This window comes from Mesitornis unicolor, unplaced genomic scaffold (genome assembly GCF_000695765.1).
Source record: "Mesitornis unicolor isolate BGI_N332 unplaced genomic scaffold, ASM69576v1 scaffold31070, whole genome shotgun sequence".
Classification (NCBI taxonomy): domain Eukaryota; kingdom Metazoa; phylum Chordata; class Aves; order Mesitornithiformes; family Mesitornithidae; genus Mesitornis; species Mesitornis unicolor.
This window is the reverse complement of record NW_010158098.1, coordinates 28,886-45,618: the sequence shown is the minus strand read 5'-3', so window position 1 is coordinate 45,618 and position 16,733 is coordinate 28,886. Positions and strand designations below refer to the sequence as shown.

Sequence of the window (16,733 nt, the reverse complement as noted above, 5' to 3'; positions counted from 1 at the left end):
CACTCGTCCTCACTCCCCGGCTCCCCGCCACGGCAGTGGAGCCTTCCCACCCTCTGGACGCCTTTCCCCGCAGCCCTCCGTAGGAGGGGACACCTGTGCGGTGTTGGCGGCTGGATGAAGCGTCTGAGGGACGGTGCCGAGAAGGCGCCCGCTGGAGTGGTTACCTCGCAGCGGTCTGAGGCTGAGTTGCTCCCAGAGACTCTCCGGCTCCATCACGGACAGCTTGAGGGGGTAAACAAAATGTTTTTAGCGGCTGGGGGGCCGTGTCCCCGTGTCCCCGGGGCTTGCCTGTCACCATTAGTCCGGTTGTGCCGGGTACCTGTGAACACAGCAGTAATAATACACGGCCCTTAGGTCAGCCAGGAGCCGAGGTGTCCTCCAAGCCTGGTTCCCTGGTCCAGCCTAAAGCAAAGCAGTCTGTGTGTGCCCCCCTCTCACTTGTGCCACCCTGTCACCGTGTGCTGGGGTAGTGCATCCCAGCCCCTCTGGCATCCATCAAACCAGTTCCTTTCAAAACCACTTCAACTTAACCTGAGCCCGTTTGTATCGCTGTTTGCTTGTTTGGTTTTTTTTGTTTTTTAAATCTCTTTTTATCCTTTCTTCCCTCTTAGCACAGCCTGCTACTTAAAAAAAAAAGAAAAAGTATACTTGAATTTTACTGTTTAAGGCTGCCAGAAAGGAGATAAAAAAACTATTTATGAGTAACAGGAAACGTTTAGGTGAGGGGACCGACTGCAAAGTTGAAATTATGTAGAAATAGATAAAGTAGTAAAAGCATAGAAACAAACAGAAGAGAGAAATATGCTTTGTTTTGGTTGCTGAAAGAACCTTCTTGTGATCAGAGCTTAAAATGCTACAATTTATTTCAGCTATGTTTGCTTTCACAGGTCACCGCCGCTCTTTGAATTGAACTCCTCCAAGCAAAATGCCCCTGGGGGGGGAAGTTGCCTTGGCAACTTGGTGTAAACTCAGCAGCCTCCTGTAGCCGGAGCTGCCTGCAGGATTTGCCTGCAGAAGAGCCTGCTTCAGAAATAAGCACTACTTGCTTCGCGGTCAGGAAAAACACGCCGAAAATAAAATCAGAGTATATGTAATTACTGTTTGAATATTTTGCTTTCAAGCAAAGGAAGACAGCTGTGGGCTTAAAAAATGTTCTGTAACTTTTCTTTGAGTTGCTGTGCCTCTTTCACACTTTGCTATTGAAACACCAGGTAAGACACTGTTTGTACCTTTTCATAGAACCTTTTCAGTTATTATTTTGAAGGGGTTTTTTTGTGTATCCCCCAAAAATGTAAAGTTTGAAGAAGTTCACCACTCAATATGACTCTTAACAGACTAATATAATAGGATAAAGATTTTAATGGATTATCTGATGTTTAGCACAAGGATGAGAAATTGAGTGCTGACTTCTATAGCTACTTTTGCACAGATGACCCTGGTCATCAGCTGCAGGACAGTCAAAGTTAGTTATAGGTCATTCAACTTGTTGCTGTTTCCTCTAGTGTAAACTAAGAATAGCAATACTGTCTGATGTTAGGCTGTTACATAGCTTAGTATCAGCATTTATAAAATAATGCACATTCCTCAGATAAAAAGTGTCATATAAAATTGTTCTAAAAATTTAAATTAATGTAAGATAAATGCATGAATCTCTTGGGAAGGCTGCTGCATGTTGCCAAGTAATTATACTTTTTGCTGACAGAATCAGAAACAAAAGCATAATTCTTTTCCCGACTAGCAGTACTGAGTGGCAAAATGCTACTGAATCCAACAAAATCCACATAGCCCTTTAATTCCCACTGACCTCTGTAGTGACATTGAAATGGATCAATTCCTCATGGACAGACAGCTACATTGATTGTTACTTTCCATCTGTTACATACATCTTTCCATTGGTAGTACTTTGACATTAGGTGTTTTTCCTCGTACATTTGTAGCATTTCTGAGAGCCATGAGCCCAGCTGCGAAGAAAAAAATAGGTATTTATTACTAAATTAAGAATAGGAATTTGTGAGGGAGCTCCTCATTAATTGCTGGTTAGTTGTGGGAATGGTTCATTACAATCTTCTAATTGAGGGTAAAGCCTAATAAAAGCATCTTTGTCTGGAAAAAACTGTGTTTTAGGACAGCTTATTCCCAGTGCTATAATAATATGAAACAACATAAAAGCTTAAAATCACAATGGTGGCATTTCCAATTAAAAGTGTGGGGAGGAGGTTAATCTATTTTGATCTGTTAAGTGTTTTTTTCAACAACAATCAGCTTTACTTGTTTACCAAAAGGTACAATTTTTTTCAGAAAGAAATGCCATTTATACCAGGAATATGGCTACAGTAGATTAAAAGTTTTAAATTAACATATATATGTTATATGTATTAAGTAATTCCAAATACATACTGTGTTCTGAGTGCTCCCTCAGCAAGTTTGCCGATAACACTGGGTTGGGAGGGAGTGTTGATCTGCCTGAGGGTAGGAAGGCTCTGCAGAGGAACCTGCATAGGCTGAATCAATGGTCTGAGGCCAACTGTATGAGCTTCAACAAGGCCAAGTGCTGGGTCCTGCACTTCGGTCGCAATGACCCCATGCAGCGCTACAGGCTTGGGGACGAGTGGCTGGAGCTGCCAGGCAGAAAAGGACCTGGGGGTGTTGGTGGCCAGCAGGATGACCATGAGCCAGCAATGTGCCCTTGTGGGCAAGAAGGCCAATGGCATCCTGGGGTGTATCAGGAGGAGTGTGATTGTAGGTCAGAGAGGTTCTCCTTCTTCTCTACTGTGCCCTGATGAGACCACATTTGGAATATTGTGTTCAGTTCTGGGCCCCTCAGTTCAAGAAGGACAGGAACTGCTTGAAAGAGTCCAGCAGAGCCACAAAGATGATGGAGGGAGTGGAGCATCTCCCTTATAAGGAGCGGCCGAGGGAGCTGGGGCTCTTTAGCTTGGAGAAGAAGAGACTGAGGGGTGACCTCATTCATGTTTATAAATTTGTAAAGGAAAAACTTTTTTACTGTAAGGGTTACAGAGCACTGGACCAGGCTGCCCAGAGAGGTTGTGGAGTCTCCTTCTCTGGAGACATTCAAAACCCGCCTGGACATGTTCCTGTGCAACCTGGTCTGGTGATCCTGCTCTGGCAGAGGGGTTGGACTGGATGATCTTTCAAGGTCCCTTCCAACTCCTAATATTCTGTGATTCTGTAAGGTGTAGAAAATCATTGTACAAAGTGAGAAAGTACTTGCTGTTTTGATTTCCTGAGATCAACCTTTTCAAATGTTTATTTTTTGACTTTCCTACTGGGGGCTTGTAGATCACCTCAAAAATCCTATTAGGTTAAACTGAAAATACAAGGTGCAAGTACTCACAATGAACATTATTCTTACTAGTGTTTCTGTCTGAATTTAGAAATGCTGTAAAAGCATAACTTTGAATATGTGAGCAATTATTTATGGATGAGTTAAGCTCTATATGGAGTGATTCAAGGTTGGAAAACTGTTCTCTAAAGATATCAAAGCATTATTTGGGAATCCTGATGGAAATATCTTTTAAGCCTCTCATATAGGTGTAGAGAGCTCATATATCCTCAGAGCAGGCCAGCAGTTTATGAAGCCAGACTACAGATGGTACACAGGTAGCTCTGTTATTAATTTCCTTGAGCTACTGTTGTCTCTCAACAAGCAGGAGTTAAAATATCAAACATTTGTATCGCCATTTTAGTGTAAACTGTAAGGTGTTTTGGTTTTATAAATGTAATACAATTTGAATCATATATTTTTCTAAACATGCAGAGGTGCTCAGATGCTCACAGAAAGGTACACTCATGGTTAAGATGCTATTTTTGACAATAAAATAGTTTCAAGTGAGAAACAAATGTTTACTACTAATAAGTTAGCAAGCTAACTCTGTCTCGCCTAGTGATCCTTGCTTGTATAAAATTAAGTCAGGTGCCTGGCAGAGGTAACAGAAATTCAATAGCAACACCAAAAGGCAATAATGTAATGGCTAGTTATTTTTTATAATGTGTACAATTTAAAGACACGTTTAAAAAATTACCTTTTTTGTAAAAATTCTGAGATAATACATTGCTGTTCATGTATTTATTAAATTATAATAGGTCTGAGAAAAGGCATGAAGTTCATACCTTGTCAACGAGGTTTTTGTTAGTGTTTTCAGTCAAATCAGTCTGGATGCACTCTCTCTGTAGAGAAAAATGGCCAGCTAAGTTTGAACATATGTTTAAAACTAGACCTTATTATTGGCCAATTACATCTTAATTACATACTTAAAAATTACTTACACAGTAAATTACATACTTCTCTGAAATTTATAGAAATATTGCAGTTGACTTCATATTTCTTTGGAACAAGCTATCAAAGAGATTTGTTAAGGCTGCTGTGTACAAGCTATTCTGTACTCTGAGTTTTGGATGTTGAACCTCTTTTGCTGGAGATAGTTCTGACTGAGTAGCGAAAGATACACAGTTAAGTAGGAACTGGTTTCTCAGTAATATGTTAAAAATGCAATTATCTCCCAAATGGGAATTGTTGACTTGCTGGTCCAATGGTAAGGGTGATACCAACAAAACAATACTGTCAGCTTTCATGTCTTACTCAACATAGCATATGTTGAGTTTTTAGCGATAAAAATTGTCTGGACTGTTTGGTTCTGTACTGGGCATTGGATGTTAAGTTAAACTATACAATTTTTAATAATTTCAAGTAATTTTAAAATGTTGCTTTTGTGTTACTTGTAGCCCTGAAATAATGAAATATAAGCTACTGCTTTGTACATGTGATTGGAAATCAATTAACAAAACATTTTTTCAGGTTTCCGGACCTTAATACACGTAAGGACAGTATGTCTGACAACCAACAAAATAAGAGGAAAAGAAAAGAAGGTATTCTAACCAAAGTTTCTATATAAAAAGTATTACATGTGGGATCTGAAGGAGAAAAAGGACAACGTTCATTTGAAATCTGGCTGCTTGTCAAAATCAAGTAACCACAAAAAAATTGAAGTCAAATTCAGATTTATTTTCCACCTTTGAAAAGCCCTGAGATTTGTTTTGGTTTTAAATGCTCTATTTTTGTAGAGTTTCTGTCAGTATTTTTCTTAGATTTCTGTTCTGCTGAAATAGGAGCTGTAACTGGAATTATTTTAGATGTTCTCTGCCTTTATAGTACATTGAATTAATACAGTCATCTAAATAACAAAAAATAATTCAGATTTATGCCTTCACATTTCCAAAAATTGTAACAGGAAGTATGTGTACATGTCTTGGTCAAATGAAACAGGTTCTTCTTTCTTTTCCTGATAAGTTACTTCCTGTATTTCTTTATAATAATATTTTAATGGCCAAAAATAACTGCATTTGCTTTGTGTTACTGCTCAGTGAATTACACGGCTTTTATGCAAATACTAATGTATTGTTGCAGGTTGTGAAAGTGGTGTTGTTCTCCAGAATGCAGATAAGATAATGAAAGAAATGCATCAGTCATACAAAGCTCTAGGAAAAAATAGGTAAGTAGTATTAATATTTAATTTGCAGTTGGGTAAGCAAAAAAAGGGAGACAAAGCAGGTAGTAGTCTATGAGTAAGAAAATATTTCCTTAGTGCCAGATGTGATGTACAGCTATATCTGTTGTGAAGTGATTCTGTCTTCCCAACATCAATGACTAGCCATGGCTGGAGGCAGGATATTGCACTAGATGAACAAATTATTTGGTGTAATATGAAAAACCATATGGTATATGGTTTTACATCATATTAAAACTAGACAATTATCTTGCATACAGCTTTAAGATTAACTTAGACTATATTTTTGTACCTGTTTTCAGTCATAGTATTTATCTTTTTCCATATTTGGATTTTTCATTCTTCAGAAACCAGGTGGCAGAAATCTGAGGCTTGTTCATGCTGCCTCTATTCTTTCAGGCAGGCCATATCGTATTTTATAAGTAACAAAGGCACATCTGGTCTTCAGAATTCTTCTGACACCCTTTCCTGATGATTCATAAAAAATACATAGTGGAAGCAATCAGTTTTTGTCAAGGTGGACAATATGTTTTTTAATTCCTATTGTTGCTCTGTTTACGTTTTTTGTAATTTGTTCTCACTTGTGGTCAAACTCTGGCATCGCTTCCAGAGAGAGCCTCAACTTCCCAGACAGATGAAGAAAGAGGAGGTGGTTTGGCACTCTTGGGTCTTACAGACTTCTCGTTCACATTATCCTCCAGTCATGTGAACTGATTAGGCTCCTCCCACTTGTTTTCACACTGTTTGTTTTTGCCTTTTAGCCAAATAGCACCAATATACAGACCGTGGCCAGATCATGAAGTGGCTTGTTTTCCAAGTGAAAATCAGTTAGCATTACAGATGAGACATCACACTTCTTTACCTTTCTTCCTGAAGAAAGACAGTGTGGGATGTGGCTTTGACTTCAGCTTTCTGCTACAGGCCTCATGCCGAGAATCTAATATTTCGAAATCATTTATGGATTTAGAGGCTTTTCAGTTAATAAAAGCACAAATACAACAAAGTAAGTTCAATTTTTAAAGTCACAACTTTAAAATAAAGTTATGTATTGCTTATAAAATTAGATGGGAAAGCCTTAGAAGTCCTTTTCTATAAACTTTGTTGTCTTTATGTCTATTTGACTTCTTCACATAGACTTCAGCCTTGTTGACCCTCTTCTCTATTTATATGTGTGTGTGTGTGTTTGCAGAATGGAGGAGTTAAAGAGAAGCAATGACAGATTTCACCATTCCTGTTATTCTGTATAATGAAACTGAGCCCACAGAATGTAAAGTGTAATTCTGTGCAGCTGGAGTGGGGCCATGATGGCAGCTCTTTCATTTTTTTCTCATAGTGGCAATATTAATTAGCCACATATTGAAGTTAGCACACGTCTGAAATTGAGGAGAAATAGTTGCTTAAATTATTAGAGTCAAAGTGTTTTGAAATTATCGTCTTTTATGATTCTATATAGAAAATGGAATGGTAAAGTTCAGTATCAGAACTAAATTACTTAAAACTTACAATTGTTTTCTGCATAGCAGATTTATAGCATAGTCCTGCAACCACGTATCAGGCAGACTCTTGGTGCCCAGAACCCTATAGTTTGAAATTAATTTATAAATTAAAATTGTAGTCTGCTTAAAAATATCAAATTAATATTTCATTTCTTTTGTTTTTAAAGGGTTAAGTATAACAATGCTAACACCCGAGAACAAGAGATCTGAGGTAAGATCGTATTATGTATAAAACTGAACAGCGTTAAAAGTATTATAAGCTTTCAAAACCTTAAAAATAGAAATACAGAAGAAATGTAGGTAGTTTCCTGTGTTAAGTCTTCAGGTTTTTTGGATGAACATGAAGTATTTTTGCATATATTTTATATATGTATGTGTCAGCAAATATTCAGATGTATACCAACAATTTGTCAGTAAGGTGTTACATCAGGGATTTTTGGGGGTAAAGGATTGGAAGTTAAAAAAGATATAAAACCTTTTAAAATACAAACATGTAAGTTGAAGTATGTGCATCCCATATGTTAAACATGTTATATTGAGTGGCAATTTAAAATTAAAGCCAAATTGAATTACAGTCTTGATATTAGATGACTGCTGAAATTTATTGTGTTAGCAAATAAAAAATTAGGTTTTAGGATTAAACATATTTGACATGAAATTTTGTGATAAATGTAAATAGGATTCCTGACAAAACTTTTGTACTTACAAACAAACTAGCAATTTTATGTTTCAGTGCTTCGCACCACATGAGCCTTAAAAGTTACAAAAGATCAAATACACCGTATTTAGAAAAAAGATCATTTGGTCTTTATGGCTATGAATTAATATCCCTTTGTACAAAAGACTTGACTTGTTGAATCGGCCGTATACTTTAGTGAAGCCACTACAGAATACAACAGCAATCACAGGAAAAAAGTAAAGAAGAGTATAGAAGTAATAGCAAGAGTTCTGACAGAAGATCATGAAAAGAGCTATGGAAAAAAAAATTTCAAATGGAGAGAAACGTTTAAGAAAAATAATTTAACTGACCTTAGTGTGATTTAATAAAGCTGTATTTCATGTCTTAGGCTCTGATGCTTTCTAGAGGCATATCATTTGGGCTAAAATGAGCATTCCTATCAATGCACCATGCACACTAGACAGAGCCTTCAGAACTGTAAATTTCAAACCAGTATGCATTGCTTTTCCTGGCACATTCAAACCTCAGTTTGCCCTTGGAATGCAAACAAAAAATTCCTGCAGATTGCAAACTGGTGTTTAAAATAGACATGCAGAGCATGTGACCGTGTGACTATTTCTATTCTATTCATTGCATAAAAATATAACTATGTTAAAGCTTATTTTTTCTCCATTTCCTGTAAGAAAAAGAACAGAAATATTATTTTCAGAAATTATTCTCACTGTTAATCTGAATAAACGCAACAAAGTACTCCAATTCTCAGCTCTGTACTATTTCAAAGTTACATGGTACCTTTCAAAATACATCCCACACACACCAGACTGCTGTGTTAGCTGCCATATAGAAATGGCCTTTGGGTAGCTATCCATTTAACGTCCCTGAAAGTGAAGTGCAGGCTGTGCTGTCCTCCAGTGTACTTAAAACTCTGTGAGCTAAACAGCTCAACGCTGTGAGCTGTGTGTAGCAGTTTTTGGAATAAGACTACATAAAACATATGGAAGATCATGTTTACATTTATAGTAATGTATTTTAAAACCTATAAATAATTTGTAATAATTGTTTTCTCCATGGATAAAATTGCATTCTGTTACAACAGTCTAGCTTTTGCTTTTTAAAAATTGCTTACATGAGATCTAGTTCCATTGGGAATGTAATTACTGGTGTCAGCACACTGTGGAGAGTTGCATTAAAGGACTTTAAATATCGGCATATGAGTGGGGCTCTCACTCAGTGCACAGCAAGAAGGAAACTTTGGCACAAGAGGTCACTGACCAGCCTTTGAATTCCTGTAGCAAACATGCTATGTGGCATAAGACATAGTTAATAACTGACAAGATTATTTTAGTGTGGAGAAAGTTTGGTTTTGTTTTTTTTTAAATCATGGAGAATTCCTTGTGCCTTATAGCAAAGGATCCCACCTTCTGTACTATTAAATACTTAGAAATAATTCTGGATGTGAAAGAAAAATCATATATGGATGTGAAAAAGTTCATATATGAATGTGAGAAAATGAATGTATTTTCTCAGGGGTTTGATATTATACTTTGTATTAGGCTAAATATGGGAATATATAAAAGAATAATCCTTTTCTGATTTTTTTCTTAGTCTGCTTGTTTCTTACTGGCTAGGTTTTACCTGTATCTGTTGTGTAGCATGTTATTAATGTTTCTTATGGAAATTCCAGTTTCATTTGCCACCAGTGACATTTCAGCCTGTAAGAACAATTCATCTTGCTCTTCTAGAGGATAATGTCCTTGAAAGCACCAACATCAGAAATATTTTGAATATTATGAACTCCATTCCGCAACCTATAAAACCAGTTATTGAATTTAATCAGTATCAATTAGACAATCTAATAAAAAGATACACAGAAAAGTCATCAGACCTGATAGTGACTGCTGTTTCTGATAAGTTCACTCCAGTGAAAGACCTGTACTACTTCAGCATCAATAACTATTGTAATTACCTTAGTAATAAGAAAGAAGAAATTACAAGCAATTTGAAATGGAGGGAAGCTGATGTACCTACCAATACTGAAAAGAATGACCAGATGGAGTACCAGTTCTCAGTGGTTTGTAAGAATGTAGATCTTATGACCCAAGCCAGTTTTTACAATGATGGCCATCCCTATTTGAGTTCAAGTAATGCTCTGACAAACTCTGGAATATTCACAGCTCAGACAACATTTACAATGTCAAGCAACAGAGTTACCTTGAGAGCTGGCGATAAAGAGCGAGCAGAGAGTTGCTGTACAGCTGATCTAGAAGGAGGAGATGCTAGAGAGATTGTACTGGATTATAGACCACATGAAGATGCTGAGAGTATGAACTTTGTGCTTGTCAATCACGATTTAGATTCCCTCTGTAAAAATGAAGCGGTAGAGGCCTACCATGCCTTAGAAGATAATTCTGTAGCTGCAGTAATTCCTGGAGTAGAAGTGCAAGATCATTCTGGAAAACAAACAGAAAATAATGTTTTTGTCTCTGAATCTGAAATGCAAAAAGAAGCAATGTCAGAAGCAACTTCAAAAGACCGAAGTGAGCTTGTACCTGTTGTTCATGTTACATTCTCAGAACAAAAACCAGCTAGGGAACCACACATTGCTAAACAACCTGCCACGAAGAGGAATGTTGTTCGCAGCCTGCCTCCTCATGTTACTCAGAGCTTCAACATTCTTGCTCGCAAAGAAAATGACAAAAGTAAAATGAAGATGAATAGAAATAAATATTCATCAAAATCTAAAATGAGTAGCAAGACAAAGGTATCTGAAGACTTAGTTGTTTCTGATGAGATTTCCACAAAATGTAATGCCAAGAGTCAGATTTTTCCGTCTTTGAAACTGCCACATGTGGAACCTGAGACTTCCCTGAAGTGTCAAAATAAACCCTCTCAACTGGACAAAGACCATTTTGCTCAGAGTGCTCAGAAACTTAAAAAGCAAAGTTTCTCCTGCAATTGCAAAACTTCGGTTATCTTAAAGAAACCTGTTACTCCACTTTCTCTACCGCAGGCACAGTCTGCTTCCAATTTCGTACATCTGAAATACAGTGACATGTTCAAGAAAATAAATTCAAATGACCAAGGCCCAGGTATTTATGAAATGTTTGGAACTCCTGTCTACTGCCACATGCGTGAGCTTGATCAACAGGAGAACAAATTTTATAGAGATGTTTGTTCTGCTCCATCTGGGAGATGCAGTGCCAGCACCTGCAGATCTACCTGCAGTAACAGGAGAGAGAGCAGCCGAGTAAAAGACACTCAAAAGAGAAAATATTCTAAGCCAAAGAAGACCATACCTGGCACTAAACAGAAGCAGAAAGGTTTAATTACAAAGGACAGAAGTACAGAGTTGAGTGACAGCAACACAGAACAAGATAATGTAACAACTTCAGACTCAGATTGTCAAATAAACACTTCAGGGAACATAACATTGGTTGATGAAGACGCAGATCATCAGCTTGTATTTTTAGAAAAGCTTTCTCAGTCAACCAAGCAAAATAATTTTTTTTCAAATTCAAACTTATCAACTATTAAAGAAGTCTCTTTAGAACAGACTTTAAACAGTCAGGATGTATCCAGCCATCAGAGAGCTGCTACCTGTAGCCAGAATTTTCTTCAGTTCAGTGATAAAGACTACACAGACTGTGTTACTCTAAGTAGCAGTCTACTAACAACAGACCAGAACATTTGTGTACCCCACTGCAGGGTGGATATGGATGGCTGCAAAGGCCTGGAATCAAACCAGGCCTCCTTCAAGTCTGTAAATAAACATGAAGCATTGCCCTTTTCAGAAAGACTGGAGTGTCAATCTCTTACAAAACAAATAAACCCCAGCTGGCCGTACACACCTCAAAACAGTGGTCTGGCAAATGAATTGGCTCAGGCTTCACTGATTCAGACAAAAAGCGTTACAAGACCCAGTTTCCAGACAAGTCAAAACAGTCTGTCCTGGGAAAATAATAAAGATATGACTGATGACTTGCTTTGTTGTCTGGCCGAAGAATTGCTAATGCTTGAAGAAAAAGACATCAACTCTTCAAGAACAAAAAATACAGTTTCTCAAATGCAAAATACACGTACTAAAGAAGAAGAAAATATGAATGGAGATGGAGCAATATTAAATAGTGCTCCAGAGAAGGTAAAGGTAATTTCTTGTAACTTGCTAGCTCCTTTGAGTGATGCTTCAACACAAATTTGGATGAAAGATAGGAAATACGTGCTCATTACTGATCAAGTCTCTTTTCCTTGAGCCAGCTGCCCACTGATTCTTCCAGTGCTCAGTTGAGAATACCCATGTTAGAGGCTGCATGTCAGGACACAAGCCAGATGATACTAAGGCATGACAGAAATAGCTCTCGAGGCTTATATGATAGGTCAAGATAAGTTGAGAAATTGTGAATTAAAAAGGAGAGGCTATTTTAACTGAAGAGCTGTACAGAAAGGTGCTGGGGCAAGGCAAAAGCTCTTGAGATCTTGGCACCTTAGGAATATGAGAAGACACTACAAATGGTTCTTTTATATCCAAGGGGGCAATTTCCTTGAATCCCTGAGTGCAACCAGATACATTTCTAGGTATGAACTGCAAGTATTGGCTTATCAGATTTAAGGCTGTTTAATGTTTAACCAAAACTTCAAGCTCGGGCGGCTTAGATTCTGGTGCCCAAGTCAGTTAAGAACCTTCACCTCCTAAGGTGCTTATCTACCAGTGCTGCTTCTCCCTGCCCCTGTTAGCTTTTTGCCTATTTAAATTACACATTTATAAGGAAATTTATTTCACTACATGTTGATACACTTCCTTATGCTTCTGCAGACACAGGTGCCAATTATACTTCTATTCTCACTTCTCCTAGGGAGCTCCAGGGCTAGATGGAGTAATTATTACCATATTTCTGAAGCAGTCTCCTCTTTCTGTGAAGTCATGTCCAAATTGGTTTCACCACACTTGGGTTACATGTGTTACCTAGAGAAAGACAATAGTTACATTCATTCTTTAGCTTAGCAAACTATAGCTATGTGACAAAAAATGTAGTAAGCTGATGTATATCCTGTTTTTTTAAATGTTCCTTCTGCTGTCTTCCTGGCAATGGAAAAAGATGTATAATCTTCTGGTTATGCACTACTGTGATATATTTACCTCATCTTACTTATTGAAAATATCTAAACAGTCTTACTTAGTACAGTGATTGTATTGATGAGCTGAGCAATGAGTATATCTATCTATATGTATGTATGTATGTATATCTATAGAGAAGAGTCATGCCAGGTAAAAATTACTTTTTACAGAAAAAGTAAAGATAATCTGAAGCCTTTCTTTTCCTCTCTGCTTTCTCTCCGCACTGACCATCATCTTTCAAGCAGAGTTACAGTGAAAACATTTTGGCATCAAATGAAGAAAGTGACTTGATAAACTTTGAGGAATCTACTAAATTACCAGGAAGCAGTTTACCTAACAATGATCCTATCATGTGGACAAGAGGTGAAGTCCTTGGAAAGGGAGCCTATGGCACGGTAAGTTAATGTCTTAATAAGTTAAGAGATGCACTGGTCGTTTTTGAGCTACATCTTACCTTGTAACTGGCTGTTGTCCTATTCAACATAGTTTGGATTATATAACGAGCTATAAAACATGACAAACACATTTAAAGTAACTAAATACTCAGTTCTGGTTTATGTTTCAATTTAATAAATGCTAGTTTCGTTGTAGGTATACTGCGGTCTGACAAGCCTGGGACAATTAATAGCTGTAAAACAAGTTGTTTTGGATACATCAGATCAACTCACTACAGAAAAGGAGTATCAGAAGTTTCATGAGGAAGTTGATCTTTTGAAGACATTGAAGCACGTCAACATTGTAACTTATTTAGGAACTTGCCTGGAAGACAACATTTTAAGCATTTTCATGGAGTTTGTTCCCGGCGGCTCAATTTCTAGTATTATTAATCGTTTTGGTCCATTGCCAGAAATTGTCCTTTGTAAATACACAAAACAAATTCTACAAGGGGTTGCATATTTACACGCCAATTGTGTGGTACATAGAGATATCAAAGGCAATAACGTGATGCTCATGCCCAATGGCATAGTAAAGCTAATTGACTTCGGCTGTGCCAGGCGCTTAGCTTGGGCGAGCCTCAGTGGCACACAGAGCGAGATGCTCAAGTCTGTGCATGGGACTCCATACTGGATGGCACCAGAAGTTATAAGTGAATCTGGATATGGAAGAAAATCAGACATCTGGAGTGTTGGCTGCACCGTGTTTGAGATGGCAACAGGAAAACCACCACTGGCTTCCATGGATAGGATAGCAGCCATGTTCTATATTGGGGCCCACAGGGGTCTGATGCCTTCCCTACCCGATCGATTCTCCAGCACTGCAGTGGATTTTGTGCATGCGTGCTTAACCAGGTATGTAGATTTTTAATTGAAAAAGGAAAAATGCAGATAGTTTGCACAGTAGATATTGTTGATGGGAGCTTAGGTTACCTTTTATACAGTGCATACAATGTAGAAAAACTGTATTGTAAATGCATTTTTGTCAGCATTTCAGGAAAGCCTTTATATAATAGCATACATAAAACAACATTTCTCTCTATAATGGTATAAAAACCCCTCACAAATTCTCTTTTTGTAGGCCTTATACTCAACATTTATTTTTTGTGTAATTTTCATGCAGAAACATGGCACCACTGAGTTTTAGACAAAATGCTTGATCAGTTTCTTCGATGTGCCCTCCTGTTCCAATATCCCATTGGCCTGTGTCAGCCAAGTTATTTTGAGGACATTGTTCTAAATGAAAGCGTTTTCACTTAATTTTTACCTTCTGCAATAGAAAAATCTGTTATCACTGCCAGTCCAGGAAACGCATGCTCATTTGAAACATAAAGTTATCTATATTTTATAAAACCCCACTAGTTATCACCCATGATAAGAATTATTTTTGTAGAGTTTGCTTTATTTTAAATATTAGCTTTGTCCCAGATGTTTAAATGGACTACTAATCTCAAGAGCTAAGTTCCTGACCTCTGTGGGTAATCTTTATAAAATTAATAGCAGCTTTTTATGTATCTCTACAGACCAGATTTGAAGGCTAGAGAGAAGCATGTTAGTAGGTATGGCGGTGGTCTTGGAGGCAGGGCAGGAAGCCTGATTTCTAGTCCCTGGATGAGAATCGTTATGGTATGGTTACAGTTCCTGTGAACCATAGAAAAATAACCAGGAAAATTGAGGTCTGCATATAGAGACATTCTGTATACTTTGATTCAGAGAGAACAGTGTTCAAAAGGTAGAAGGAACTGCTAAGTAAGAAGAAAGATACAGAGATAAAGCACTTTTAATAAAGTTTAAAAACTTTCCAAAAGTCAGGGTGCTCCTGTGGTGGCAAAGTTCTAATGTATGATCTCACCATGTCCTTAATATAAGTGCCTTTACTCCTTCCTCTGTTTTCCTCCAAATTGAGGGTTGAAAAAGGCCAAAGCACTTTGCTTTAGCTAGCCAATATTGTAATTACAATACTGCAGTTCCAAACGGCGTCCTTGACGTGAATGATGTTGATTGGAGATGTCAGAACATCCTGATTGACACAGGAAACAAATAATTGTCACTCTCCTCAAATACATTTTTGGTGCGCCTGAAAGAGCCACATTAGCAGAGTTATTCAAAGTTTTGGAAGGAATTTAGAGGAACAAAGGATGATTTCTCTAATAATAAAATATGTCAGTTACATGATTAATAAATTCCAACAGTTTCTTCCCACAAATCCTGCCTTCCTTTCTACCAGCTTTGTCAAAAACCCTAAAAATTAGTAAAGACTGGGAAAATAATTTAAAAAGTTAAGTTTGCATTTAGATTTTACAAACAATTACATCACAGATATGTGTAGTAATTTTATGTACTGATTTTTCAAACCCTCAATGCAGAGATCAACATGAACGCCCTTCTGCTCTGCAGTTGCTGGACCATCCCTTTCTGAAAGGAAGACTGTGAATTTTTCAAAACTCTTGCCAAATGAGTATTCTTTTTCCATATTAAAAAATTTCCATTTGTGAAAAAAGATCAGAAGGAACTGGACTTTAAAGTGACAGCAGAAATCACTAGAGAGCAATTGTGTACAAGGAGTCTGTACTTAGGCAACAGTGTGATTACAGTAACATCTTTTGCGATGTCTATGCTCATTGGAGTGGGCATTCCTTCACTGTGAACACAGAGCCAAGTTTTGTTGTATTTGGAGAGACTTTAAGAGAATAAAGCACACTTCACCATCTCTGAAATGCGGCAGGCTAGGTAAGTCGGAATGCCAGTTTGTCTGTGAAATGTGGGAATGCCAATGTCTGTAAAATCCTATGGAACAGGCTGCTGGTAGAAAGCACTACCAGTGCAGAAAGCTCACATTATAGTGCGCCTGTGATGATCCCACAGGAACCCCAAACCATGTAACTACATTGGCATAAAACATGCTAAAGTTTTTATTTAGCTATACAGGCCCTTTAATTTTAGCTGGTGGAAAAAAAACCAAACAACTAGTTTTTGCGTACATATATCAAGCTTTTGTTACTGAGGTACAATATCACTACGAGATACTGCGGTAATAAGGAGGTATCCATGTGTACAGGTGTGCATCCATATTAAGCTTACATCAAGATAATTTCCTAGTCTGGCTAGAGTTATGGATCGAAACATTGCAACTGTCTGTTCTCAATGAAGTGGTGTGTTTTATGGGCAGTTCCAGGTCACAGAATGGTTGGGGTTGGAAGGGGCCTCTGGAGATGCTCTGGTCCAACCCCCCTGCTCAGAGCAGGGCTGACTGAAGCAGTTGCTCAGGCCCTTTGAGTATTGTCAAGGATGGAGACTTCACAGCCTCTCTGGGCAGCACATTCCAGTGTTCAACCACCCTCCTAGTGAAAATGTTTTTGTGTTTGAACAGACTGTCTTGTATGCCAGGTTGTGCCCATTGCTTCTTGTCCCACCACTGATAACACTGGAATTGGGCTCTGTCTTCCTTTCTGCCCCCATCAGGTATGGATACACCTTGATACAATT

The 16,733-nt window shown here is 37.8% G+C and overlaps 1 protein-coding gene across 1 annotated transcript; it reads left to right on the top strand.

The window, feature by feature from the left end:
• The first annotated feature begins 4,524 nt into the window (after window positions 1-4,524).
• MAP3K19 (mitogen-activated protein kinase kinase kinase 19) lies at window positions 4,525-15,680 on the top strand. Its single transcript, XM_010182632.1, has 9 exons — window positions 4,525-4,553; window positions 4,817-4,887; window positions 5,426-5,510; window positions 6,287-6,528; window positions 7,189-7,232; window positions 9,385-11,838; window positions 13,059-13,208; window positions 13,405-14,102; window positions 15,614-15,680. Exons 1-9 carry the CDS (start codon window positions 4,525-4,527, stop codon window positions 15,678-15,680), a joined length of 3,840 nt encoding a protein of 1,279 aa, XP_010180934.1.
• The last annotated feature ends 1,053 nt before the right edge of the window (window positions 15,681-16,733 follow it).

Bases quoted from the DNA above. Each gene is read 5' to 3' on its own strand.
- MAP3K19 (XM_010182632.1), top strand. From the start codon at position 4,525: ATGGGAATTGTTGACTTGCTGGTCCAATG. The intron at 11,839-13,058 runs GTAAAGGTAATT...TCTTTCAAGCAG, and splicing joins TAAATAGTGCTCCAGAGAAG to AGTTACAGTGAAAACATTTT. The intron at 13,209-13,404 runs GTAAGTTAATGT...GTTTCGTTGTAG, and splicing joins GAAAGGGAGCCTATGGCACG to GTATACTGCGGTCTGACAAG.